Source organism: Geotrypetes seraphini, chromosome 16 (assembly GCF_902459505.1).
Source record: "Geotrypetes seraphini chromosome 16, aGeoSer1.1, whole genome shotgun sequence".
NCBI lineage: Eukaryota > Metazoa > Chordata > Amphibia > Gymnophiona > Dermophiidae > Geotrypetes > Geotrypetes seraphini.
Window position 1 is genome coordinate 20,125,110 of NC_047099.1, and position 27,621 is coordinate 20,152,730.

At 44.4% G+C, this 27,621-nt stretch overlaps 1 protein-coding gene across 1 annotated transcript; it reads left to right on the plus strand.

Moving 5' to 3' along the window:
* The first annotated feature begins 10,956 nt into the window (after positions 1-10,956).
* Positions 10,957-26,514, plus strand: SERPINE1 (serpin family E member 1). Its single transcript, XM_033925161.1, has 9 exons — positions 10,957-11,093; positions 13,376-13,638; positions 14,862-15,095; positions 18,817-19,011; positions 20,954-21,152; positions 22,264-22,364; positions 23,068-23,154; positions 24,708-24,791; positions 24,963-26,514. The coding sequence occupies exons 1-9, from the start codon at positions 10,972-10,974 to the stop codon at positions 24,998-25,000; spliced, it is 1,323 nt and encodes a 440-aa protein (XP_033781052.1). The 5' UTR covers positions 10,957-10,971; the 3' UTR covers positions 25,001-26,514.
* Positions 26,515-27,621: the final 1,107 nt, after the last annotated feature.

Below are 27,621 nucleotides of genomic sequence, written 5' to 3' on the forward strand. Positions count from 1 at the left end.
CAGGCATTTACGCCATGTTTTCATTGGCGTAAATGCCTGTGCCTAAATTTTAGTCACAGGAATGTGCGCTACGAGTATTCTATAACCCGCACCTAACTCCAGATGCTGTTTACAGAATAGCGCTAAGTGTTGAATTTTTCGGCGCTGATTTTTTAGGTGACATAAATAGAATTTCTTCCCTCCCCCCCAACTCCTATGGATGTTGTGTGGACTTTCCGGGTACTTTTTCTGGGGGGGCAGTTTTCAAAGGAAAGCTATGTTTGCGATTTCCTTTTGAGCACTGGCGGAAAATCTAGGGACGGGCGGCCCACAAAATGTCGTTTTGTTTCATGTCCAGTGCCGTGCACAGCAAGGTCCATTTTGTTTTGGTTAGACTTCATTATGGTTTCAGAAGTAAAGTCATTAACCCTTTCAGGACCATAAGGATCGTAGGCCAATTTTTGTGGTTTTGACGACATTTTTATGGTAAAAAGGGCTTGCAGATGCCAAAAAATTGATTTTTTTTGTGAAATATCATTATTATTTTTTTTTTTTAAATCAAACTTCTGGCTTATGGACAGTGTGGCAAGTGAATCTTCTCGTCAATCTGGCAACGACGCTAATGAATGAATGTCGGAACCAGTTTGTTTACATAAAGGCAGTATCATATGGAATCCGTACATATCAAATTTAGAACTGTAGACTATCCCAATCAAAATTTAGAGGATTTTAAAGTTATGGGACAAATATGTCCCTTGGTCCTGAAAGGGTTAAGAGTTCACACTGTCTCCTTCCCTATAGTGCAGTGGTCTCAAACTCAAACCCTTTGCAGGGCCACATTTTGGATTTTGTAGGTACTTGGAGGGCCGCAGAAAAAAATTGTTAATGCCTTATTAAAGAAATGACAACTTTGCATGAGGTAAGTACCTACAAATCCAAAATGTGGATTATTTGAAATCTGAAATTATCAGAAGCAATTAAGGAAAGATTTATAAACTATAGCTTATAAATCTTTGCTTAATTGCTTCTGATAATTTCAGCTATACACAGCTGAAAGCAGTGCAACATGCAGAAAGTGAAAAACCATCAAAGTATCAACTGCAAGAGACAAGATTATGGACCAACTATTTTGAGGCCCTGGGTATTATAAAGAATGATTCTTTATGGGAAAACTTGTGCCTTAAGCGTCCGGCGGTCACGTCCGCAGCCGCCTTCAATTCTGACCTCCTCCAGCACCGGACACACGCACAAGCTGCACTGCCTCCAGTGGCTACCTTACGTTCTGGAACGTTGCCCGCCTCACTGCTGTAACCCCACGCAAGCGCTTTCCTGCGTCTGTACGTGATTGTGAGGTGGAGTGGAGAGGACAATCGCGTACAGACGCTGGAAAGCGCTTGCGTGGGGTTACAGCAGTGAGGCGGGCAACGTTCCAGAACGCAACCGCCAGACACTTAAGGCACAAATTTTCGACTTCAAGAATCGATGGGACAAACAGGTAGGGGTACCACAGAGTTATGCTTAAAAATGGATACCCCAGGGAGGGAGGGCTAGTCTTGAGTGGGCAGACTTGTTGGGCCGCCGGCCCTTATCTGCCGTCATACTCTATGTTTCTATGTTTATAATACCGAGGGCCTCAAAATAGTACCTGGTGGGCCACAAGTGGCCCCTGGGCCATGAGTTTGAGACCACTGCTATGCATGTGCAAACCATCACACAGGCATGCACTCCCCTGGATTCTATATGCAGCACTAAAAGCTGCATGCCCAAATCTGTTAATTGAGCTATGAGCCCTTAACTAGCAATAATGGAGCACAGTTAATTAGCTTAGGATTTGTGCATCCATCTGGCTGCATGCCACTCTACATGGCTTGTCATCCAACTTTTATAGCGCAAATCTGAAAAGGGGTGCGTAGGGGGCATTACAAAAAAGTTAGGAGAGGATTTACAGAATACAGTCTGTGCACACCTGAGTTTGGCATCAGGTTTTAACAGGCGTAAGTCTGGCTCCTAAAATGTTGGTGTTGAATCTAATCTAATCTAATCTAATCTTCTATTTCTGCATCACTCATACCTAGGTAGGCTCAAGGTGACTTAAAAAGGGAGGTGAGGAAGGAGAAGAGGGGGAGGGGTGGGAGAAGAGAAGAAGCACGATTCTATAAACTGCGCACACACCTCAGTGGCATAGTAATGAGGGGGCGGTCCGCCCTAGGCGCCATGTTGCTGGGGGTACCCCCGCCTCTTCCCATTCCTCCCCTCCCCACGCACGCCCCCTCCCCTTCCCCTAGCTGAAGTTGTTGTTCGCGGCGGTCGGCGATGTGCTCTTCGTGACCCCCGTCGGCTCTCCCGCTGGGCGCCGTGCCTAGGAAGCGCCATCAGCGGGAGAGCCGACAGGGGTTGCGGGGAGCACGTTGTTGACCGCTACGAGCAGTAGCTTCAACTACGGGTGCGGGGGAAGGGAAGGGGGGGTGTACGCAGCAGGTGGAATTGGGGAAGGAGCGGGGAGGAGAAAAGGTGGGGGGAGGGGCCTCTCACGCTCACTGTGCCACCACACACCCTTTAGACAATTGCATTTAGCACTGATGTTTTGGGGCATTGTATTTGGAGAATGATTTACCGAATCCAGTCCACTAAGTGGAGAGAGAACATCCTCTTTGTAGACAATGCACTCTGTTTGCCAATAGTGTGTGGTATTATCAATAAATGAACCCCTCCCCCCCAACTATCTTTTTCTGATCATTTTCATTTGTTAATGACAGTCCATCCTACCGCTACTATTTATTATTTCTATAGCGCTACCAGATGCACGCAGCACTCCAGATTAAACACAGAAGAGACAGTCCGTACATGAAGAAGGGCACGGTATTACTCGAAAGGGTCCAAAAAAGAGTGACTAAGATGGTTAAGGGGCTGGAGGAGCTGCCGTACAGCGAAAGATTAGAGAAACTGGGCCTCTTCTCCCTCGAGCAGAGGAGATTGAGAGGGGACATGATCGAAACATTCAAGGTAGTGAAGGGAATAGACTTAGTAGATAAGGACAGGTTGTTCACCCTCTCCAAGGTAGGGAGAACGAGAGGGCACTCTCTAAAGTTAAAAGGGGATAGATTCCCTACAAACGTAAGGAAGTTCTTCTTCACCCAGAGAGTGGTGGAAAGCTGGAACGCTCTTCCGTAGGCTGTCATAGGGGAAAACACCCTCCAGGGATTCAAGACAAAGTTAGACAAGTTCCTGCTGAACTGGAACGTACTCAGGTAGGGCTAGTCTCAGTTAGGGCGCTGGTCTTTGACCAGAGGGCTGCCGCGTGAGCGGACTGCTGAGCACGATGGACCACTGGTCTGACCCAGCAGCGGCAATTCTTATGTTCTTATGTAAAAAGCTCACAATCTAAATATGACAGATACGCAGGACAAAAGCTGAATCAATATATACTGCTAATGAAGGGAAATACTGAAGAGATAGAGAGGGCAGGGTGGCAGAGGGAATGAGAAACAAATATAGGGCTAGATTCACTAAGCAAACCAATCGTGTACCGATCGGTTTACGCACTCTTTGCGACCCGATTTCTCTCCGACCCTATTCACTAACCTCTCCTCCGCTCCGATCACAATCCATGCATGCAAATGAGGGGAATCGGCATGCAAAGCAGGAAGGACGCGATTCACTAAACTTACCGACTGGCTGGCCGATCAGAAAACTAGAGACTGATGAGGACCCGTCGCTTGCGCTAAAACCCTGCTCTCTGCCCCGATTCTCCTGCTTTAGCCGCCCTGCTCTTTGCTCTCTGCCCCGACTCTCCAGCCCTGCTCAGCTCCCAACTCGCCTTCCCTTCTCCACAGTGCGAGCCCGTGGTTTTAACCCACGGGTTTAAAGCGGGTTAAAACCATGGGCTCGCGAAGTTAAAAAAATAATTTAAAAAAAGAAAAAAAAAAACGGGTACGAAGGTAGGGGAGGGTCTTTGGGGTGGGCAGACTGGATGGGCCGTGGCCCTTATCTGCCGTCTATTTCTATGTTTCTATGACCACCAGCGCATGCGCAGACCATTTACAGTCTAGGAAGATGGTCTGCGCATGCTCAAGGGTCACTCTCCAGAGATCTGTGTGGTTGGTGAGGAGCGTGCCAACGATCGCATGCAGGCCTTTAGTGAATTTGTCAGTCTGCATGCAGTCGGGCACAATTATAGAATATCACCAGTGGCTTGCGGTGAGGACTTTCAGATGATTCAGGGAATCCCCAGCTCTACAGCCTTGCTTTTTTATTTTTTTTTTGTTTACTTTTTGCTTGATGCAGTTTGATTTGGATTTTTAAAATATATATATTGTTTTTATTGAAAATGGCACGACGGCCAAGACAGGCAAATGCAATCAATAAAATAACAGTAACATGACAGGAAGAACCAAGAATGGAATAGTGAATTGTTTAGTAGGCAGCCTGCTCAACCAGTCAAACAGCATTAAACAAAAAGTAACCCTCCCCCCCCCATTAAAAAAGTAGGGCTTTTAGGCTGGGGATTCTCTGAACTCCTTGAAGGCCCTGACAGTGCTGATCTGAATTTGATTGGCTGAGCAGCATCTGCCTGTTGCCTGCTCAACCAATCAAATTCAGAGCAGTGTCCTCAGGGTCTGTAGGGGGTGGGGTGAATCCTGTGAAGGCCCTGACCGCACGCCACTGAATAGCGCCATTCCAGTGCCTAAAGGCCAAGATTTGGGTGGTGGCATTTACAGCAGATTTCAGCTTGCATAAATACTAGTGCCCAAGCGCTATTTATCTATAAATTTATACACCGTCTATATCTAGATGGCTTCCATATAAAACATACAGAGAATAAAATTAACATCACAAAAAGCTGAGTCTTCGTGACATTTCTTGCCCCTTCCGGCTATTACCTGTACAAATAGAAATCTTTCCTACATGAAAGCAGATACAAATAACTGGGTTTTCACCAGTTTTTTTTAAATGTCAATCTGTCAGCACATAGGCATAATTGCCCCATCAATGCATTACACATTTTAACACCTGCCACTCGAAAAGCAGCTGCTTTTAGTCGATGTTTCATGTAACATGGCATATTCTGAACGCAGTACTCTACCGGGACATTATAAAATCAGCAATTGCTTTATGAGATGACTTTATATTGGACTCTCTGTGCTACTGGTAACTAGTACAACTTCCGAAGAACTCGAGTTATGTGCTCATTTCTTACAACACCCATAACTAACCGTGCTGCTACATTTTGGACCAACTGCAATGCATTGCTCCTTGTTTTAATTATTCTAAGGTAGACTGTGTTACAGTAGTCCAGTTTGGAGATAACCGTTCCCTCAGCTAGGAGTTCTCTTTATTCAATAGCACTCGGAACCGATTTTTCCAATAACCAAATCTGGATGCTGATCCTGTCTGTGATTTCATGATGCTGACCTAAATTTGGCACAATCTGCTGTATGTCATTACATAACTCTGTAGCAGGGTCAAAACCAAGGAGGATTGTGAAGACCTGCAGAGGGACCTGACGAGACTAGAGGAGTGGGCAAAAAAATGGCAAATGAGTTTCAATGTGGACAAATGCAAGGTCATGCTTGTAGGGAAAAAGAACCCGATGTTCAGCTATAAAATGGGGGGAATATTGCTAGGGGTGAGCGACCTTGAAAAAGACCTGGGGGTGATGGTGGACGCAACATTGAAGCCATCGGCGCAGTGTGCGACAGCCTCAAAGAAAGCAAACAGAATGCTGGGCATCATCAAAAAGGGTATCACAACCAGGACGAAAGAAGTCATCATGCCACTGTATCGTGCAATGGTGCGCCCGCACCTGGAATACTGTGTCCAGTACTGGTCGCCGTACCTCAAGAAAGACATGGCAGTACTCGAGGGAGTCCAGAGAAGAGCGACAAAACTGATAAGAGGTATGGAAAATTTTTCATACGCTGACAGGTTAAAAATGCTGGGGCTGTTCTCCCTGGAGAAGAGGAGACTTAGAGGGGACATGATAGAAACCTTCAAAATCCTGAAGGGCATAGAGAAAGTGGACAAGGACAGATTCTTCAAACTGTGGGGAACCACAAGCACTAGGGGTCACTCGGAGAAATTGAAAGGGGACAGGTTCAGAACAAATGCTAGGAAGTTCTTTTTTACCCAGAGGGTGGTAGATGCATGGAACGCTCTTCCAGAGGTTGTGATAGGCCAGACCACAGTATAGGGGTTCAAGGAAGGTTTGGATAGGTTCCTAAAGGATAAAGGGATTGAGGGGTACAGATAGAAGCAGAGGTAGGATATAAAAATGGTCAAATCACTTCACAGGTCAAAGGACCTGGTGGGCCACCGCGGGAGCGGACCACTGGGCGGGATGGACCTCTGGTCTGACCCAGTGGAGGCAACTTCTTATGTTCTTAACTATCTGAAGACACTCTGCCTACAAATGTACCTGCATTCATTCAGTGATGTCACAATCCAGCTTCTGTGACATCACAACTGCATGTATTATGATTGTGATGTCAGCTAGGAATTAGGCAGGAGAAGATTCTCTGAGTGAAAGAGAAGGTGGTTTTCATGCATTCTAGCAGACAGCAGGCTTCTATTATCCTTTCTGACCATCTTATGAAACAATTTTGGCACTGTGCAGTTTTCACAAAAAAAAAACAAACCAAAAACCATTTATTTATTCTGTAACCTAGCAATTTGCAGGCTCTGGTGGTTTTAGCTGCTTTGAAATCCGTGCCTCCAGGCACTGGCTGTTCTCAAAACAGTCAGCTTGCTGGGATGGTTATATAATCAACCGCAGTAAGTCTCGGCAAAACATCACAACATGTTATAATACCATATTACAATAAGGCCATAATGTTATTCTGTAACACAACGTTATATCAAACAGGCAAGGCACAACCACAGCACAGGGCAAAGTGACAGCATGGCTGGATTCAGCAAATGTCACCCAGTGCCAGATTTACCTATAAACCAAATAAGCTACAGCTTAGAGAATGACACGGGGACAAATTTTTCCCTGTCCCCGCAGGGACTCAATTTCCCCACCCCGTCCCGTGAGTTTGCCGCTGTCCCTGCCCCATTCCTGTAAGCTCTGCCTTAACTGAACATGTCTGGAACACTTATGATTTTAAAATGTTTGAGGCTTGTGCAGATAAGGACAGAGCCTAGGCATTGGTGGAATGAGGCATTATGACATCACAATCTGAGCTCTAGAATGTTGCTACTTATGATTTTAAAGTGGTTGAGGCTTGTGCAGATGAGGACGGAGCTCAGGCATTGGTGGAATGAGGCATTATGACATCACAATCTGAGCTCTAGAATGTTGCTACTTATGATTTTAAAGTGGTTGAGGCTTGTGCAGATGAGGACGGAGCTCAGGCATTGGTGGAATGAGGCATTATGACATCACAATCTGAGCTCTAGAATGTGGCTACTTTTGATTTTAAAGTGTGAGAGGCTTGTGCAGATGAGGATTGGCTCTTAGGCATTGGTGGAATGAGGCATTATGACATCACAATCTGAGCTCTAGAATGTGGCTACTTTTGATTTTAAAGTGCTAGAGGCTTGTGCAGATGAGGATTGGCTCTTAGGCATTGGTGGAATGAGGCATTATGACATCACAATCTGAGCTCTAGAATGTGGATACTTTTGATTTTAAAGTGCTAGAGGCTTGTGCAGATGAGGATTGGCTCTTAGGCATTGGTGGAATGAGGCATTATGACATCACAATCTGAGCTCTAGAATGTGGCTACTTTTGATTTTAAAGTGCTAGAGGCTTGTGCAGATGAGGATTGGCTCTTAGGCATTGGTGGAATGAGGCATTATGACATCACAATCTGAGCTCTAGAATGTGGCTACTTTTGATTTTAAAGTGCTAGAGGCTTGTGCAGATGAGGATTGGCTCTTAGGCATTGGTGGAATGAGGCATTATGACATCACAATCTGAGCTCTAGAATGTTGCTACTTATGATTTTAAAGTGGTTGAGGCTTGTGCAGATGAGGACGGAGCTCAGGCATTGGTGGAATGAGGCATTATGACATCACAATCTGAGCTCTAGAATGTGGCTACTTTTGATTTTAAAGTGTGAGAGGCTTGTGCAGATGAGGATTGGCTCTTAGGCATTGGTGGAATGAGGCATTATGACATCACAATCTGAGCTCTAGAATGTGGCTACTTTTGATTTTAAAGTGCTAGAGGCTTGTGCAGATGAGGATTGGCTCTTAGGCATTGGTGGAATGAGGCATTATGACATCACAATCTGAGCTCTAGAATGTGGCTACTTTTGATTTTAAAGTGCTAGAGGCTTGTGCAGATGAGGACGGAGCTTAGGCGTTGGTGGAATGAGGCATTATGACATCACAATCTGAGCTCTAGAATGTGGCTACTTTTGATTTTAAAGTGTTAGAGGCTTGTGCAGATGAGGACAGAGCTTAGGCGTTGGTGGAATGAGGCATTATGACATCACAATCTGAGCTCTAGAATGTGGCTACTTTTGATTTTAAAGTGTTTGAGGCTTGAGCAGATGAGGATTGGCTCTTAGGCATTGGTGGAATGAGGCATTATGACATCACAATCTGAGCTCTAGAATGTGGCTACTTTTGATTTTAAAGTGCTAGAGGCTTGTGCAGATGAGGACGGAGCTTAGGCGTTGGTGGAATGAGGCATTATGACATCACAATCTGAGCTCTAGAATGTGGCTACTTTTGATTTTAAAGTGTTAGAGGCTTGTGCAGATGAGGACAGAGCTTAGGCGTTGGTGGAATGAGGCATTATGACATCACAATCTGAGCTCTAGAATGTGGCTACTTTTGATTTTAAAGTGTTTGAGGCTTGAGCAGATGAGGATTGGCTCTTAGGCATTGGTGGAATGAGGCATTATGACATCACAATCTGAGCTCTAGAATGTGGCTACTTTTGATTTTAAAGTGCTAGAGGCTTGTGCAGATGAGGACGGAGCTTAGGCGTTGGTGGAATGAGGCATTATGACATCACAATCTGAGCTCTAAAATGTGGCTACTTTTGATTTTAAAGTGTTTGAGGCTTGAGCAGATGAGGATTGGCTCTTAGGCATTGGTGGAATGAGGCATTATGACATCACAATCTGAGCTCTAGAATGTGGCTACTTTTGATTTTAAAGTGCTAGAGGCTTGTGCAGATGAGGACGGAGCTTAGGCGTTGGTGGAATGAGGCATTATGACATCACAATCTGAGCTCTAAAATGTGGCTACTTTTGATTTTAAAGTGTTTGAGGCTTGAGCAGATGAGGATTGGCTCTTAGGCATTGGTGGAATGAGGCATTATGACATCACAATCTGAGCTCTAGAATGTGGCTACTTTTGATTTTAAAGTGCTAGAGGCTTGTGCAGATGAGGACGGAGCTTAGGCATTGGTGGAATGAGGCATTATGACATCACAATCTGAGCTCTAAAATGTGGCTACTTTTGATTTTAAAGTGTTAGAGGCTTGTGCAGATGAGGACGGAGCTTAGGCGTTGGTGGAATGAGGCATTATGACATCACAATCTGAGCTCTAGAATGTGGCTACTTTTGATTTTAAAGTGTTAGAGGCTTGGGCAGATGAGGACGGAGCTTAGGCGTTGGTGGAATGAGGCATTATGACATCACAATCTGAGCTCTAAAATGTGGCTACTTTTGATTTTAAAGTGTTAGAGGCTTGTGCAGATGAGGACGGAGCTTAGGCGTTGGTGGAATGAGGCATTATGACATCACAATCTGAGCTGTAGAATGTGGCTACTTTTGATTTTAAAGTGTTAGAGGCTTGTGCAGATGAGGACGGAGCTTGCAGGAATGGGGCAGGTGCAGGAAAAGAACTTGCAGGGAGGGGACGGGAAAATGAGTATCTGCGGGGATGGGGGAAATTTTGTCCCTATGTCATTCTCTACTACAGCTTAGGGTCTCACCAAAATTCAGAATTTTGGGGAGGCTCTGAAGATGTTATGTGGCTTTTTATCAAACTTATTTAAATGTTTCAGAGGTGGAATTACTTTCATCGGTACTTTTAAAATGGCTTTATATGTAATGAATTTAGGTAAATATATGGGATGCCTTGATTAGACTGCAATGCCAAGGAGCAGAGACTGTCCACTGCATATCTATACTGCAGTGCCTACACCTAATACAGATCATAGATAATCAGTTCTTATGACCTGTACATACAACTGTTATATTAGCATTAGATCCTGGGACACAGACCCCAGAATAACCCCAGAAAAATCAATGGTAGTGTGTGGCAATGTCTTCCTGAAATTTAAGCTCTGGCCTTGTCCCATACAATTTTTGGTACACCGATGATTGCGCGTAGGACAATGGTACGCCAACAATGGCGCGCCGGCGCACACTGAGACCCGACAATTTTTTTATTTTTCAGGGTTACAAAGTAACCCACTTTTTTGAGGGGGGTGTGGGGGGGGAGACTCCCCTTTATGGGTTCCCATATACATCGTGTAAACCTTACCCTAACACTAGATAGCAATTGAATGTTTTAAGTATGGTGGGGGGGGGAGGGGGTCACCCCACCCCCCTCAACCCCCTCAAAAAAAATTGTCGGGCCGCAGTGTATGCTGGCGCGCAAATGTCCGGCACGCCATTGTCAGTGTGCAATTGTTCTGCACTCATTTGATGGGTCACCCAGTTTATAGCTTGGACCTCGTTCCTTACAATTTTAACCCTAGGGGGGAAAAGACTTCAAGGGCTCGCGGTTGCCTGTTTTTAGAACTTGTCATTAGTCAAAACCCCCTTAATTTAAGCATATCTAGTTTTGAATCCTCACTCTTGATAAATATGAATATAACTTAGTGAAACTTGTACTTAGCTTTGTATCCACGCTGGATAATAGTGTTCTAGGGCAATATTAGATCCTGGGTGCCACTGAGGTTGTCTATTATGTTATTTCCAGCCAAAACAGGGGAGGAGGGGCTGAGGGACGGATGATTTCATTTCACAGTTACTAAGAAACTTCCTGCCCACAGGGAAGAGGAGGAGGAGGACGGCGTCTGAATGAATATAAAGCCAAAGCACTTTGCTACAGGCAATGCAACAGCTGGAGCCAGCAGTTCAGTTCAAGAAGAGTCATTGTGTACAGTCAGACCCAGCAGCGGCAGCAACGCCAGCACCTTCAGGTAAGGAGCAGGGCTACAGGGTTTTTTTTAGGTGGATCATGGAAAGAGAGGATTCTAAGAGAAAGCACCTTGAACGCCAGAGAGTGTGGCACGGTGGTTAAAGCTACAACCTCAGCACCCTGGGGATGGGGGTTCAAACCCATGCTGCTCCTTGTGACCCTGGGCAAGTCACTTAATCTCCCCATTGCCCCAGGTACATTAGATAGATAGTGAGCCCACCAGGACAGACAGGGAAAAAATGCTGGAGTATCTGAATAAATCAATGTAAACTGTTCCCTTGGGAGAACGGTATAGAAAATTGAATAAATAAAAAAGCCAGGGTTTGATTTGAAGGGAATCTCAGAAGGAGAAAAGGCTATTTAGGTAAGGTTAACTAGAGTATATGGGGCACATATTTGAGGCTATTAATGAGAATATTTGGGAGTCTGAGCAAAAGGTTTGGGGGAAAGTGTCTCAGATAGATTATCTGCCGTCATCTACTATGTTATGTATTTTAACAATTTCTTTTCCGCCTATCAACTAGGCGGATTACAAAGTAAACGTACGTAAAATGTCAGACCTACAAAAAAAAAAAAATACAAATTCAAATAAAAACATACTAAAATCCAAACTCAGTAAAAAAAAAAAAAAAAAAAATTCTACAAGAAGAATGATCCTAGCAAAGAAGTACATTAAATCAGTAATTCCGTATTAATAGAAGGCTTTTACACATAAATGAGTTTTCAGTAGTTTTTTTGAATGACCCAAAATTAGAACACTCAGTGCATTCCACAATTTGAGGGAAGCTACAGAGATAACTGACTTCCAGCTCTTTTTTTTATAGTGCACATCCTGGACACATTCAAATGACAGTTTCATTGGCGATTACTCAGAGTACAATAGTCTCTGTCACAAAACATAAGCCGGGATTAAGTATTCTTAGACAGCTTTGCCTTTTTTCTCTCTCTCTCTCTCTGACCCACCCAGTCTCTTCAGTGTTCAGCATTCCATTCACCCTAGCACTATGTGGAGTTCCCTTGCTGGTTCCCTACGCGTGCATTTGTTTTTCTCTGTTCCACTCTCAGTTATGAACATAGGTGCCAGTTCTGAGGGTGCTGTAGGTTCTTGAACATAAGAATCTCCATACTGGGACAGACCAAAGGTCCATCAAGCCCAGTATCCTGTTTCCAACAGTGGGCAAACCAGGTCCCAAGTACTTAGCCAGATTCTATGCTGCTTATGCTAGGACTAAGTGGTGGATTTCCCCAAGCCATCTCAATAATGGCATAGGGACTTGTCTTTTAGGAAATTAACTAATCTAATCTAATCTAAACCTTAAGTTTATCTAAATCTTTTTTTTAAAATCCTGCTAAGTTAACTGATTTCACCACTTCTCTGACAACAAATTCCAGAGTTTAATTACACGGTCATTAAGAGTGCTTGCTCTTTTGGAAGAAAGTGCACTAACATCACATGATTTTTTTAAAAAAAAACCTATGAAAGTAAACGTTCCATAAATTATCATAATGATTAATGTTAATTTATTATTCTTTTTCCTTATATGATAATTGACAGAATGGGGGGATGGGGGATGGGTGGGTTATGATAATTTAATATATATGTGCATAATTTAATTGATTAATATACATAGGAATTATATTATTCATGTATAGATATGAGATGGGGGTGGGATATAAATCTTTTAGGTATATATTGTTATCCCAGGACAAGCAGGCATGATATTCTCACATGTGGGTGACGTCATCTACGGAGCCCCGATGCGGAAGTAAACGTTCCATAAATTATCATAATGATTAATGTTAATTTATTATTCTTTTTCCTTATATGATAATTGACAGAATGGGGGGATGGGGGATGGGTGGGTTATGATAATTTAATATATATGTGCATAATTTAATTGATTAATATACATAGGAATTATATTATTCATGTATAGATATGAGATGGGGTGGGATATAAATCTTTTAGGTATATATTGTTATGGAATTATCAAGTGATAATGTAATATGTTGTGTTCATATTTTAATGTACACTTGATGTATATGTTCAAATGAATAAAGATTTTGAAAAAAAAAAACAACCCTATGAAATTTCATAGATTTTCCTGCCATTTTCATTTTCAACGTTGTTAACATTTCCCACACCATTTTGATGCTTATGTCCGCGCTGCAGACCCAGCACTCTGCCACAGTATGAGTTCTTCCTGGGATAGATGCCACTCAACCCTACTCACCCATTGTATATGGACCCTATTGCTGATTGTTCAATATGTTTCCCTTCAGGATGAAGATCTTACTGATTGCCACCGCATGCCTTGTCTTCGCCTTCACCACGGGAGCCCCACAACGCTCCAAATGTTCCGAGATTTCTGAGCTTGCCACAGACTTTGGCATGAGGGTGTTTCAAGAAGTTGCCAAGTCCTCTGAGGACAAGAATATGGCGTTCTCTCCCTATGGTGTCTCGGCCGTGCTAGCGATGGTGCAGTTGGGTGCCACAGGGAACACGAAGAGCCAGATCAAGGAAGCCATGAAGTATGGGATTGGAGGTAAGAGAAGGGACAGAAAAGCAAGAGACAATATAGACAATTGAAGGGTAATTCTATAATTAGGCACTTCTTTGTTTACGTATGGGCGCCAAAAGATAGCACTTATTCGCATTACCACCCTTTTACCACTCATCTTAACTGTATCTTCCACTTGATTCTAAAGTCATACCCTATGCAGGACAACCTGTAGCCCTACGCAACATTCGACAATTATCCTTATGTAAATTTTGTAACCTCGTAATCTGTACTTTTGTAAAGTCGTAATCCTTGCTGATAAACTGTAATTTATGTAATGGTACATTGTATCACTTTGAATGTAAAACCGTAACCCGTTCTGAGCTCTTTGGGGAGAACGGAATATAAAACCTAAGAAATAAATAAGGGCTATTCTATAAGGGCACAGGTAAGTGCTATGGCATGCATATGCAAGAGGGCGGGCACCTCTTCCTGCTATGTGCACAACCTATAGAACACTATGAGTTACATGTGCCACTGCCAAACTTATATACCGGGGCTGCCCAAGTCCGGTCCTCGAGAGCTACTGGCAGGCCCGGTTTTCAGGATATCCACAATGAGAGAGATTTGCATACCAAGAAGGTAGTGCAGGCAAATCTCTCTCATGCATATTCATTGTGGATATCCTGAAAACCTGGCCTGCCAGTAGCTCTCAAGGACCGGACTTGGGCAGCCCTGGTATATACCATCAGTTATGCCAGATGGCACATAAAAATTAGGCATGTCAATGGTGGGTTGCTCTAGTATTCCATAATGGTATCTTGACACCCAGATGCATTATAGAATTGGTGTTCAGTGCATGCCATCAAGGTGCCCAACATATGGCTCCCACTTAGAGAGATGCCACCAGAACTCATTCTCTGGGGGGTCCAGTCATGTTCCCTTAGGTTAGATGCAATTCAGAAGTTTGTGTTCACTACCACCCCCCCCTCCCAATGCATCAAGCTTTTCATGTCGGAATCCTCCGGATGAAGCCAGCACAAACTCTTAGGCCTTTTGGCCTTAGTTCAAACTCTGTCACGTTGGTGGTTGCCATTTTGATGGATCAAGCTGAGACATACCAGGATCTCTTCCTCAACAGACCAGGCTCAAACATATCAGTGTGTTTGCTTTTATGTGTACAGTCAAGAAATGATGGGGGATCTTTCCTTTCTGTTTGTAGAAGAATTTCCTCTCCAAGTTTACTAATCATGTCTTTCCTCATACAGAGAAAGGTGTGACCATAGCACTGAGGACATTGCAAAAGGAGATCACGGGTGCCTGGAACTTAGATGTGGTCAATACAGCAGATGCCCTCTTTGTGCAGAGAGATATGAAGTTGGTCAGAGGCTTCCTGAAGAAATTCTTCAGGGCTTTCAACCAGTTGGTGAAACCAGTGGACTTCACCGAGGAGGAGAAGGCAAGGTTGATCATCAATGACTGGGTGAAGCTCCGTACAGAAGGTGAGAAGACTGCAGCACCTCACTTACCATGATTCATAATGAAATAAAAAAAATATTTAGGCTGATATTCAAAAAGCTATTGAGCAGCAAAAAAACCCACACAAACAAAACAAAATCAAAAACTCAGCTAACTTTAGTTGGTTATCTTCATTCAGATTTTCAGTGATACCTAACCTGCTGTGTTGTTTGGTTGAGGAATTTCTTAAATCTATCCGTACAAAATAAGACTAGTTAGGTTAAAGCCTACTATTCGTCTAACTGGAGTTAAGTGGCTAAACAGAGCTGGTTTACACTGGAAACCAGCACCCAACGGGTTAAATCATAAGCCTGTTACAGAAACACCGCTAGAATGTTTCCACTCTTGCCAAACTAAGGGCTTGATGTTCTACTAGGTGCAACCGCTTTACCACGTGCTAACAGACATGAAAGCTCGTAGTTGTTAATGTGTGTAACCTTATCTTATTTATTCAAAACGTAAATCTTTAATCTTCAAGCAGTATCTTCAGACGTACTCTCCAATGATTGTTCTTGCACCATTAGGAACAGTGCACTGCACTCTGCATTGATCAATTGTAAATATCGATGCTCGGCACTCCTCATCGACCGGCTCTAGATTATTTATATAATTCTCTCTGTTAATACAGTGTAGTACCACTTTCAATGTTTTTAATCATATTTAAATATCCTTATATGCACTTATCTGAATATTGATTATAAGATGTCAACTGGGGACTGAGTATCTTCCTCCAACATGTTTTGCCTCTACAGCTGTTTCAAGGATGTCCCAAATAAAAAAAAAAAAAGAATAATGTCAGTACTTCCTCCCTTGGAAAGCACAGCTGAAGATATAGCTTAAAGATTTAAGTTTTGAAGAAACAACATAATTAAAGGCTACACACATGAACAACTATGAGTGTTTGCATATCAAGGGAAACCAAAGAATAGAGATGATTTGGAAATGGACATTAATGGGCATGATCTACCGTAGGTCCCATTGTATGGCATGAGACCTATTTTCTAAGAACGCCCATTAACAGTGTGAGTTAATGAGATGGAGCACTATATTGAATCTAGCCTGAAATTTGCTAGCTTTAGGTGGTAAAATTCAACCAGTAAGTGTGTGTGTGTTTGGGGGGGGGGGGGATCTTTACACCACAGACCCCCAAACCTAGCTGATTACAGGGCTGGATTAATTCGTCGAGGGCCCCTAGGCACACAAGTACACTGGGCCCCCCTGCCTCGCCCCACCCCACCATGCGCCCAGGCGGAAACAGGAAGCTGCGTCACAGGGAAGCTTTGGGCAAGCAGCACCGCTTGCACAATTACAGTTCCCGTTGCCTTTCTTACCCGCGTTGCTTGCTTGTCTTACTTTCTGTCGAGGGGGGGAGGGGTGCGTTGCCGATCGATGCTGGAAGGGCCTGTCGCCGTTTGGAAAAAACAATGTTGATGCCTTCCTTCATCGGGCCCCCCTGACCATTTCGGGCCCTAGGCACGTGCCTACTTGGCCTATTGGTTAATCCTGCCCTGGCTGATTACACCCCACTGGAAACTGGCACATGTTTTGCGCATGTAACAGCACAGAAAAGTCTGCTTCCATGAATAAATGCACTATGAGCTATTTTATTTATTTAGGTATTTAGATTACTTAAGTGGTTTACAATTAGGTACTCAAGCGTTTTCCCTGTCCCGGTGTATCTAATGCACCTGAAGGCCCAAATTCTGTAACCGGCGCCTGATGTTATGCACCTATTTTGGAGGCGCCCAACTCGATAGGCGCCTATCTAAATTGAATAACAAGCCCAATTAGGCTTTTTAATCAGCAATAATTGAGACGTAGGTGCCTATCAAGAAAGAGTGATTTTGTAACAAGGCGGACTTCAAAAAAACTGGTGCTATGCACGTTAGGCGTGGGCGCGGCTTCGCGTTCGGTGCCTTGTTACAGCATCGCTGCTCTTAAGCGTGCATGAGTGCGCGCATGGGCGCCTACGTTTTCGTTGCACCTAGAGCCTGCCTACGTTTTGGGCGCCTCCAAGATAGGGGCCGCTCAGCGCGATTCACTAAGCAGCAGCCAACTGTGCTTGAATCGCGCTGAACGGTGCCTAACGTTTGGGTGCTTCTTATAGAATTTGCCCTGAAAGCGACTTGCCCAGGGTCACAGGGCGCAGTGTGGGGCTTAAACCCACAACCGCAGGGTTAGTAGCTCTAACCACCGCACCACTCCTTTCTTGCTATAAGATAGCACACAATTGCAAGTTAGGGGCACACCTGAGTGCAGCTTGGGAGGGGACATATGCAACTTATACAGTACACTTCTCCCTCCGTATTCGCGCATTCGATTATTCACGGTTTTTAGCTTGCTGGCTCCTCCCCCCCCCCCCCCCCAAATTACATCAGCTTGCACAGAGAAATCGCTGATTCCAAGCATTTACAGAGAAAATCGCTGATTCCCAGCACTTTGTTCACCGTGTTTTGCCTCTCCTTTAGGAACAGACCAGGTCTCCCACTGTGTTATTCGTGGTTTCACCATATTCACGATGGTTTTTAATAGAAAACAGCAAATGACATTAAAAAGCTATTCGCGGTTTTTCAGTATTTGCGGTTCAGTTAATCCCCTATCACAGTGAATATGGAGAGAGAAGGGTACTGGATGTTACACCTGCCGCTAGCCTGGCATAAATGATCACACCTTAATTTAGCTGCATTAGTGATTTTGGAATGGATTTGGGGTGCCCACGTGCTGTTATAGGTAGGTGTTCCCTGAGCTGCAATGGGAACCAAAGACGAAACTGCAGAACTGATGCACTCAACGCAGGAGCTTTATTTCGGTCAATAAAATGCATTAAAAGTAGTCCATCTTTGTTCTAAAGAAACGGGGACCACTTTTAATACAACGTTTTATTGATTGAAATAAAGCTCCTGCATCGAGTACAACAGTTCTGCAGTTTTGTCTTCGGTTTTCGTTGCTCAACACTTACTGCAGATTTATTGGGGTTCTTTTCCTTGTGCCTATAATGGGATGTACTCTTACACCAGCTTTCGCTAAGGAAAGGGGGGGGGGGAGGTGTAAAAAAGTAGGAGGGGGATGTGTGAGTGACAAGTTACAATCATTTAATTGGATATACCAGGGATCGCTTTCAGGGGTCTATATTGATATGGGTTGAGGGGAGGGACTTTGGATGTGGGACAGAGAGAGGTGCGAGAGTGTGTGGTAAATATGGTGGATATGTGATGTTATAAGAGAGGTTGTAGCAAGGAGATCTTATGTATTAGAAAGATGTTTTTTCTTTTATTTTCCAATTGTACAAATTAATTTTTTTTTTTTTTTGGGGGGGGGGAGGATTTAGCACATGTTCTTTTGTATTGTGGGGTTTCTGTTTGTATTGTAGCCTGTTTATTATCACAAAAATTTTCCAATAAAAATTTATTGAGGAAAAAAAAAACAAGTCAAATCAAAGCGGTTTACAAAATGTAAACACAGCTGGGGATAATTAAAAACCAATAAATACTAACAGGGAATAAACAAAGACCAGGTTAAAAAAAAATCTTGACACAAATAGGCAAACAAGGACAGGGAAGTTTACAATGTTTTAAGGGAAAACCAAAAAGGATTAGAAGAAGAAGGAGGGTAAATTAAAATACATATCTGCCTGGATAAGTGTCAGAGATGCAGAGAGAGACCAAGGACTAGGACCTTTGATTCATTCTTTTCTTTCTTCCTCAGGGATGATCACTAACTTCCTGGGAGAGAATGCCTTGAACGAGCTCACACGCCTTGCATTGGTCAATGCCATTTACTTTAAGGGACTATGGAAGATGCCATTCCCCGAGCAGGCGACACGCAACCGGCTTTTCCATAAGTCTAATGGTAGCACCATCTCTGTGCCCATGATGGCCCAAACTGCCAAGTTCAACTACAGTAAGTCAACAAACCTTTCCAGTCGTGCAGTGTCCCCCAACCAACTTGATCCAAACCTAGCAGAGCATTCCCAACCCACCCAGTGGGTAACAAAAATCATATGCACAAATACACGATGTCCAGTGCAGTATTTGGAGAGACCCCCCCCAGGAAAGAGACTTGGGAGTACTGGTAGACAAGTCAATGAAGATGTCCGTGCAATGCGCAGTGGCGACAAAAAGGGGCAAACAGAATGCTAGGAATGATTAAGAAGGGGATCACAAACAGATCGGAGAAGGTTATCATGCCGCTGTACAGGTCTATGGTATGCCCCCACCTGGAATACTGCGTCCAGCACTGGTCGCTGTACATGAAGGAGGACATAATACTACTCAAAAGGGTCAAGAGAAGAGCGGCTAAAATGGCTAAGGGGCTGGAGGAGTTGCTGTACAGTGAGAGATTAGAGAAACTGGGCCTCTTCTCCCTTGAAAAGAGGAGACTGAGAGGGGACATGATCAAAACATTCAAGATAATGAAGGGTAGAGAGAATGAGAGGGCACTCTCTAAAGTTAAAAGGGGATAGATTCTGTACAAACATAAGGAAGTTCTTCACCCAGAGAGTGGTAGAAAACTGGAATGCTCTTCCGGAGGCTGTTATAGGGGAAAACACCCTCCAGGAATTCAAGACAAAGTTAGACAAGTTCCTGCTCAACCAGAACGTACACAGATAAGGCTAGACTCAAGGAACTGGTCTTTGGCCAAAGGGCCACTGCGGGAGCGGACTGCTGGGCACGATGGACCACTGGTCTGACCCAGCAGCGGCAATTCTTATGTTCTTATCGAACTGGATTCTGTACATGGCACGCAAAATGTGGTGCTGAAAAGAAAATAGTCCTGAATATAACAGGCGTTCCGGGATCATCACCCTTCAAAGAACAGCGCATGGCACCAGGATCTGAGCTGAACTTTGTGCACGAAAAGCTACACCGACCGAAACCAGCTGTAAATCCCGGCGCACAAGTTCTATAATATGGCACACGTTTTAAGGGAATGTCCTTGACCTGCCTAAGTCCCTCCCATGGCCTCGCCTCCTTTGCAGATCTGCGTGGAAACATTTGAAACACAATTTTATAAATGGGCACCTGTGTTTTCACGTGGATCTGCTATTCCTGTCTCGTTATGGCGCTTTGCCTCTATTAGAAAGATTTTCCATGCTGAAAATTCAGCACGGAAGAAGCGCCTAAGATTCAGCCCCTTATACAAAATTCGCCCGATAGTGCTTTGCAATAGATGGGCCATTCAAAATTTCCTCCTAAGTGTTTAATTAAATGAAAATTGTAGTGTTTTTTTAGTTTAGCTTAGGGCATCGGAGACTTTGTGCAAAGAGGTCATGGACTGAAATTGAGGGGCAACACGTCCAGGAAGTTCAGTTTCACACAACGAGTGGTGGACGCTTGGAATGCTCTCCCGGAGGAGGTTGTGACGGAGACCACCATTCTGGGATTCAAGGGCAAGTTGGATGCACACCTTCTTGCAAATCACATTGAGGGATATGGGAAAACAGGGTCTTCATCAGGGAACACCTAGCTTAGCCTCCGCGTGTGCAGGTCGCCGGACTTGATGGAGTGTGTGGTGCACTGGTTGAAGCTACAGCCTCAGCACCCTGGGATTGTGGGTTCAAACCCTGTGCTGCTCCTTGTGACCCTGGGCAAGTCACTCAGTCCTCTGTAGCCCAGGTACGTTAGATAGATTGTGAGCCCACCGGGACAGATAGGGAAAATGCTTGAGTACCTGATTGTAAAACCGCTTAGATAACCTTGATAGGCGGTATATAAAATCCTAATAAAACTTGATGGACCTAAGGTTTGATTCGGCGAAGGCAGTTCTTATGTTCTTATGTTCACGATATGGCCCAGTGTGACTTCCTTCTTAAAACCACAGCACTTTCGCTCTTGTTTTCTAGGTGAGTTCATCACGCCCGATGGGGACGATTATGATGTCATCGAGTTGCCATACCACGGGGAGACACTCAGTATGCTGATCGCAGCACCCTTCGAGAAGGAAGTCCCACTGTCGGCACTGACGGAAATCATTGATGTAGAACTCATCAACTACTGGAAAAGTCACATGAAAAAAGTAGTACGCCTCCTTGTCCTGCCAAAGTAAGATCCTCACCCTCATTCTCTGCATGTTCAGTGCCCTTATTGCTAGACACAAAGGGGCAAATTCTATAAGAAGCGCCCAAAAAGTCAGGCGCTGATATAGGCACCATTCAGCGCAAGTCAAGTTCAATCAGGCGGCACCTATTTTGGAGGCGCCCCAAAAATAGGCCAGCTCTAGGCCCAACTAAAATGTAGGTGTCCATGTGAGCGCCTAAGCACGCTTAAGAGCAGCGATTTTGTAACAAGGCACCTTCCATGAAGCCACGCCCACTCCTAACATGCATAGCGCCTAAATTTTTTGAAGGGCGCCTACATTTTTAGAGGCGTCTTGTTACAGAATCGCTCTTTCTTGATAGGCGCCTATGTTTCAATTAGTGCTGATTAAAAAAAAGCTTAATTGGGCTTGTTGTTCAATTTAGATAGGCGCCTATCGAGTTGGGCGGCCTTCAAAATAGGTGCCTAACATTAGGCGCTGGTTACAGAATTTGGGCCAATGTGCCTTTCTCTCGTGATTTAAGCCCATCCTAAATATCAAGGCAGCACCTGTGAGGTAGCCCACACACCTCAGGTTCAGAGATTACTAGCCACTGCTCAAACACGTGAGTGGTGGTGCTGATGGTATGACACTCATGACTGGTATGCCCCAGGCATGGTATTCCTAAGGGTGTGGCACCCCTCCTCTCCTTGGCATGTGCCCCTTGCCGTCCCCCATACCTTTTGTATTCCCCCGGCGTCAGGTTATTGCCTGCATTGGCATCGGTGCTCTGAGGTTACTTCCGGGACCCATGCCTAGGAAGTGACGTCAAAGGGCGAGCCAACACCAACATGAGCATGCTTCTCATGCCGGTGAAGTTAAAAGGTGAGGGCGCATGCGGGGAGGGGTGGGGGCAAGGATGAGGGCAGGGAGGGACTGAGCTCTTCATGTGAATGGCACCACTGGATTCCCCTTGGCCAACACAATTCTCTCCATCTATGTTCACAACAAGCAATAGCGTTATCCTCATATATGCCCACCGAATGGCACACCCTGCATTAGGTCATCATCCCTCGTTCCCTTGGGTGGTCCTTTCCCAAAACATCGGTGCTGATCTAGTTGTCCTGCCATTTACAGATTCTCCTTGGAAAGCGAGGCCGACTTAAAGAGGCCACTGATGAACTTGGGGATGACCGACTTGTTTGACGAGAGCTTAGCTGACTTCACAAACCTTTCGGGTAAGTAATCAAAGCGGGATTGAGAGGGACATGCTTACTGTAGAGGGGGATCTTGGGAGAGCCTTGTGTGAAGTTGCAGGTAAATTTAACTCTGGGTGTGCAGAGATCTTCCCTTATCTTTTTTTTTGTAATTACATTAGTAAAAAAAAAAAAAAAGAAAAACATCAAAATTAACACCACATTGTCATTTAAATAACAGCCTGGAGCTCTTACATTAAAGTTTATTTTCTTTCTTTTCTCCCCTTCCCCCTCTTTCTCACATTCCCCTCCTAGCCTCTCTACCTCCCTCATCTCCACAATTATTCCCACCCTCATCCCCACCTCTATACACTGTCTCCAGATCAGAAAGAAAACAAACTCTCTTTTTCTCAACCACAGTGTGTAGTGAATGCCAAGTCAATAAAATACAAATACAATATCTAATACAATAAAATATAATTCAATATCCAGCTACATCCAGAGCAAGCCACTCTGGTCCCCACCTTTTTCGAAAGCATCTCTAGTGTGGCCTACTCCATCCAGCTCAAGATTAATGATCATTCAACTAATCTTCCCTTACCTTATATCTCTAGGGAGACAAGGAAAAGGCAGCTGTGGCTTTCCAGAGTGGTTTTCCCAACCTTGTTGTCCAGTGTGACTAGAGATTTGTTTTATGCTGCTCCATGACATAGTTCTTATGTATTTTTGTTGTTTACTATTTCAGATGAAAAACCACTGTATGTATCTCAGGCTCTGCAAAAGGTGAAAATTGAAGTAAACGAGAGTGGGACTAAGGCATCTGCCAGCACAGGTGAGCGTAATGCTGAACTAAATCACCCTGTGCAGAACTCCAAAAGGTGTGGGGGCAGGTGTGGCTCTCTGGTAGAGCTGCTGCCTCTGTACCCAGAGGCTTTGAGATCAAAGCCCGATGCTGCTCCCTGTGACCTTGGGCAAGTCACTTAACCCTCCAAAGCCACAAAAAGGCAGTATATAATTTCCCTTTCCCGTCCCCCTTCATTACTTAAATGTAATGAGTGATTAGAGAATGACACAGTGACAAAATTCATCTCCATTCCCATCTCCATATCATTCACAACCACTGACCCTCAAGCCTTGCATTGAAAATGCTGGTGTGGAAGGACTGAGGTTAAGATAGACACTAAAGAATGACACAGGATGGTTTCCCACAGGTACAGTGATGAATTTTGTCACCATGTCATTCTCTACAACTGATCACCAAATATAGCCTAATAAGATAGGGACAATTAGACTTAGATATTTCAAGCCAGCCCCTACCTGGGCGCTGGCACCAAAGATCTAAGTACTTAGCATCTGGCAGAAGTTGCCGGGGTACGGTTATCATTCAGCAGTGATATCCAAAAGCTACCTGATTAATTTAGGACAGCCTTTTTTTGCTGTCCAACCAGATAATTATTAGGGATGTGTGTTTTGTTTTGTTTTTTTCTTTGTATGTGGTGTGAATATTTCAAAAAGGTGTGCACTTTACGCAGAGAGTAGGCAGTCTTTATGAACAGGGCACAATCTTTTGGAAAGTGGGCACACTTTTTCCCGATAGTGCATGTTCGTTCCATCAGGACAGGGTGCACACTTTTTCCCATTAGTGCATGCAAGTGTGAACAGTGAGCATATTATCAGGAAAGAATGCACACAGGCATGTGGGATCTCTTAGGGAGAGGAGGAGATAGTGGATGCCACAGATGGGCAGACTGGATGGGCCATTTGCCTTTATCTAATCTAATCAGAATTTCTGTATCACACTTATCAAGTACAAATTCTAGGTAATTTACAAGTAAGGAGGTTAGAGGGTGTGGTTACATCATGTTTCTATAACCATAATTCTCTGTGACCTCTCAATGTAACATAGAAACATGATTGCAGATAAAGGCCAAACGGCCCATCTAGTCTGCCCATCCGCAGTAACCATTATCTCTTTCTCTCTCCTATAGTGAGAGGAGGAGTTAGTGGATGCTACAGATGGGCAGACTGGATGGGCCATTTGGCCTTTATCTAATCTAATCAGAATTTCTGTATCAAACTTATCCAGTACAGGTTGTAGGCAATTTATAAGTCAGGAGGTAAGGGGGAGTGGTTACATCACATCAATGGGTGTCATCATGTTTGTATCATAATGCTCTATGACCTCACAATGCAGGTGTAAAGAGCCTTAGCCTATAGGGAGAGGAGGAGATAGTGGATGCTGTGGATGGGCAGACTGGATGAGCCATTTGGCCTTTATCTGCCATCATGTTTCTATGAACATTGTGCATATTATCAGGAAAGAGCACACACTTTTCTCCAGTAGTACAATATAATGAAGACTTAACACTAGTTTTTCTCTTCCAGCTGCTATTATGTATGCCAGAATGGCACCATTGGAAGTGATAATGGACAGGCCCTTCCTGTTTGTAGTGAGACATAACCCAACAAGTAAGAAAGCCTAATGCAGTACCATAACTACATGGCTTTCCTGCATCTCCCCTACCTGTCTCTTCACCAGTATCTTATGCTTTTCCTTCTGTCCCTCTTTTCTCATTCCTTGCTAAGATTCCCTATGTCATCCTCGACTGCACTAAGGTTCCTTTTCATCTTCTCTTCCAGGATCTATTCTGTTCATAGGTCAAGTCGTGGAGCCTTGATGAATCTCCATTTCACCACGAAGTAAAGCAAACAAGGTCCAGGGGGACCATGGACTGAGCCGAAGGATTTCTTTAAAAGCAGAAATATTCTCCATGGTTTTGGAAAACACGTGGCACCATGTGCCCTCTCTCCTCTCAACTACATGAAACTTTTCTGAGGTGGAGCACCCACCTCCCTCCTCGGCAGCCCAAAAACCCACGTGTTGGACCTACTGGACTGTTGAAATCTTGTGGACACATCAGCCAAGAACTACCTCCTTACTGCAGGGGGGGGGGAGGGGGGCAGTGGCTCTGTGAAACATTCTGAAAGGTGCTGGCTTTCTTTAGACAGATGGCTCCCAAAGGCTAGGTATCTTCAGTAAAAGACACCAAATGGGTAAGGTGTGCTTAAGTGTTAGCCCTGTCCAAGAATTTCATCATATTTTATTAATGGTAATAGCCCTGACTGCTGCTGCCCTGGCTTCCTGTGTTCCCATGCCCTTGAGAGAGTGCTACCATTCCAGAGTCTGTCTTAATAGAAGAATGTCTCTGATGGGACGCAAAACTATTTCTTATCCAATGTATTTGAATAAGAGGCTTATAACGTATGCTTTCTCTCCTCTTGGTGATCTTTAGACTTGCATCCCAGGTTGGCTTCTAGTTAACTGTGACCAAGCAGTTCCTCCCTTGTTTACAACAAGGGTGGGAGAGAAAAGTATTGAAAAAGAAATATTCTGTATTTTCCTTTACATATTTGCACTAATGAGGTATACGTAAGTAAATATTAGTGGAGTGTTTTAAGTCTATAGCCAGAACAAAACCCTTATTCACCAGAGCCAATTTCGTAGTAACTATGCTCACATCTTGTTGGCCCTTGTTGTGCAAGCAGTGCCCTCTAGTGGCACAGAATGGAAGTAGGGTTTGTTTTATGTTTGCTTAGCTGCTTTCTCTTGGTTTTACTTAGTGAACCTTGGATTTCAACATTAACTGACTCATGGGCACTCTGCAAGTGAAATCATTAATGTGCCAGGCTCTTTACATGTGAATAGCACATGTCTCCCTGACCTATCTCATTATGCACTCAAATATTTCTAAAGGACTCTGGAGAAAATCTGTCGTTATTAACCAAGCATATACCTGGAATCGGGCCCCAAACCAGCCACTGGTTTATAATTTGCAAAAGAACATTCATTGGGGAGGTGCTCGGCCCTCCATACTCGTGGAAATAAAACTGGAAAGGTCAATGCAGCACTCGGAGATATGCAGCACTTTACAACTTTCCAATCTCAAAGCATAAATTCAATTTTATTTATTAAATGTTAACCTTTTATTTTTGACATAAGTAGACATTGGGGATTATTTTTATATTGTATAGTGTTTGAGATGCATTTCAGATGTTTATATAAGTTATCGCTTTATTTGTAGTTCATGTCCTTTCATAGCCCTGCCAATGTCATGAAATGCAGTGCAAAGTCAGAAAAGCAACTACCTGTTACTCAAATTAAATTAATAAAAATGCTGCTTTATATCTTGTACAGAAACTTGTGCTCTTGATATGTGACAGATTAACAAATCAGAGGTAAAAAGTGCTGGAAGCTCCAGGTCATTGGTTCCTCTGAGTGGTAGGTCGCCATTTATAGTCCTACCAATGGGAGGTGCTGTTTCACTATCACATTTTCAATAGTGAGAGACAAACAAGCTCTGCAGAACTCCAGGGAACCTGCTTGTCACTCAGTAATTGAAAACAGAATATTGAAGCACCACCCCCTACTGGCAGCAGTGCAGTTGGAGGACTCTCACTCAGCTTAGAGCAGGGGTGTCAAAGTCCCTCCTCGAGGGCCGCAATCCAGTCGGGTTTTCAGGATTTCCCCAATGAATAGGCATGAGATCTATTAGCACACAATGAAAGCAGTGCATGCAAATAGATCTCATGCAGATTCATTGGGGAAATCCTGAAAACCCGACTGGATTGCGGCCCTCGAGGAGGGACTTTGACATCTCTGGCTTAGAGGGAACAGTGTTCCGAGTGTGTGTTGGTGTTATCCATCCAGCCTGTTCTCCTTCGTCTGTTTTCCTTCTTCTTTCACTGGAGCTGAAGAGGCTGGTGGCCTGAATAAAGTAAGACCCAGTTTGTCAAAGGTTAGACCTTTGATGGCCCTGGCATTAGCTTCCTGCTAAGGGATGTACAACTAGGGTTACCAGATTTTACTATTGTAAAATCCGGACCCATGGCCCTGCCCCCAGCCCCGCCCCATTCCGCCCATGTCAAGCCCTGTTTCGCCCCAGTCTCGCCTCCCTCAACCCAGGGCCGCCATCAGGGCAGTACTACCAGTCCTGCATTCAGGGGCCCGGAGCTGACAGGGGGCCCAGGCTCCCCCAGGGCCCTAGGCAGTGTTCTAAGGCAGGGGCGCCAGTAGCTCGCCAAGGCAAAGTGAGTCGATCACCCAGGACTCACTTTGTCTTGGCGATCTAATCTATCAGGCCGATCAGTCTTCCTCTCCCCGACATCAATTCTGCTGTCGGAGAGGAAGTTTGGGCCAGCCAATCGCTGCCTGGCTGGGCGGAACTTCCTCTCCGACGGCAGAATTGACGTCGGGGAGAGGAAGACTGATCGGCCCGAAGCAGGGAGAGCATGCGTCGCG

Bases quoted from the DNA above. Each gene is read 5' to 3' on its own strand.
- SERPINE1 (XM_033925161.1), top strand. From the start codon at position 10,972: ATGAATATAAAGCCAAAGCACTTTGCTACAGGCAATGCAACAGCTGGA. The intron at 19,012-20,953 runs GTAAGTCAACAA...CTTGTTTTCTAG, and splicing joins AACTGCCAAGTTCAACTACA to GTGAGTTCATCACGCCCGAT. The intron at 22,365-23,067 runs GTAAGTAATCAA...TTACTATTTCAG, and splicing joins TGACTTCACAAACCTTTCGG to ATGAAAAACCACTGTATGTA.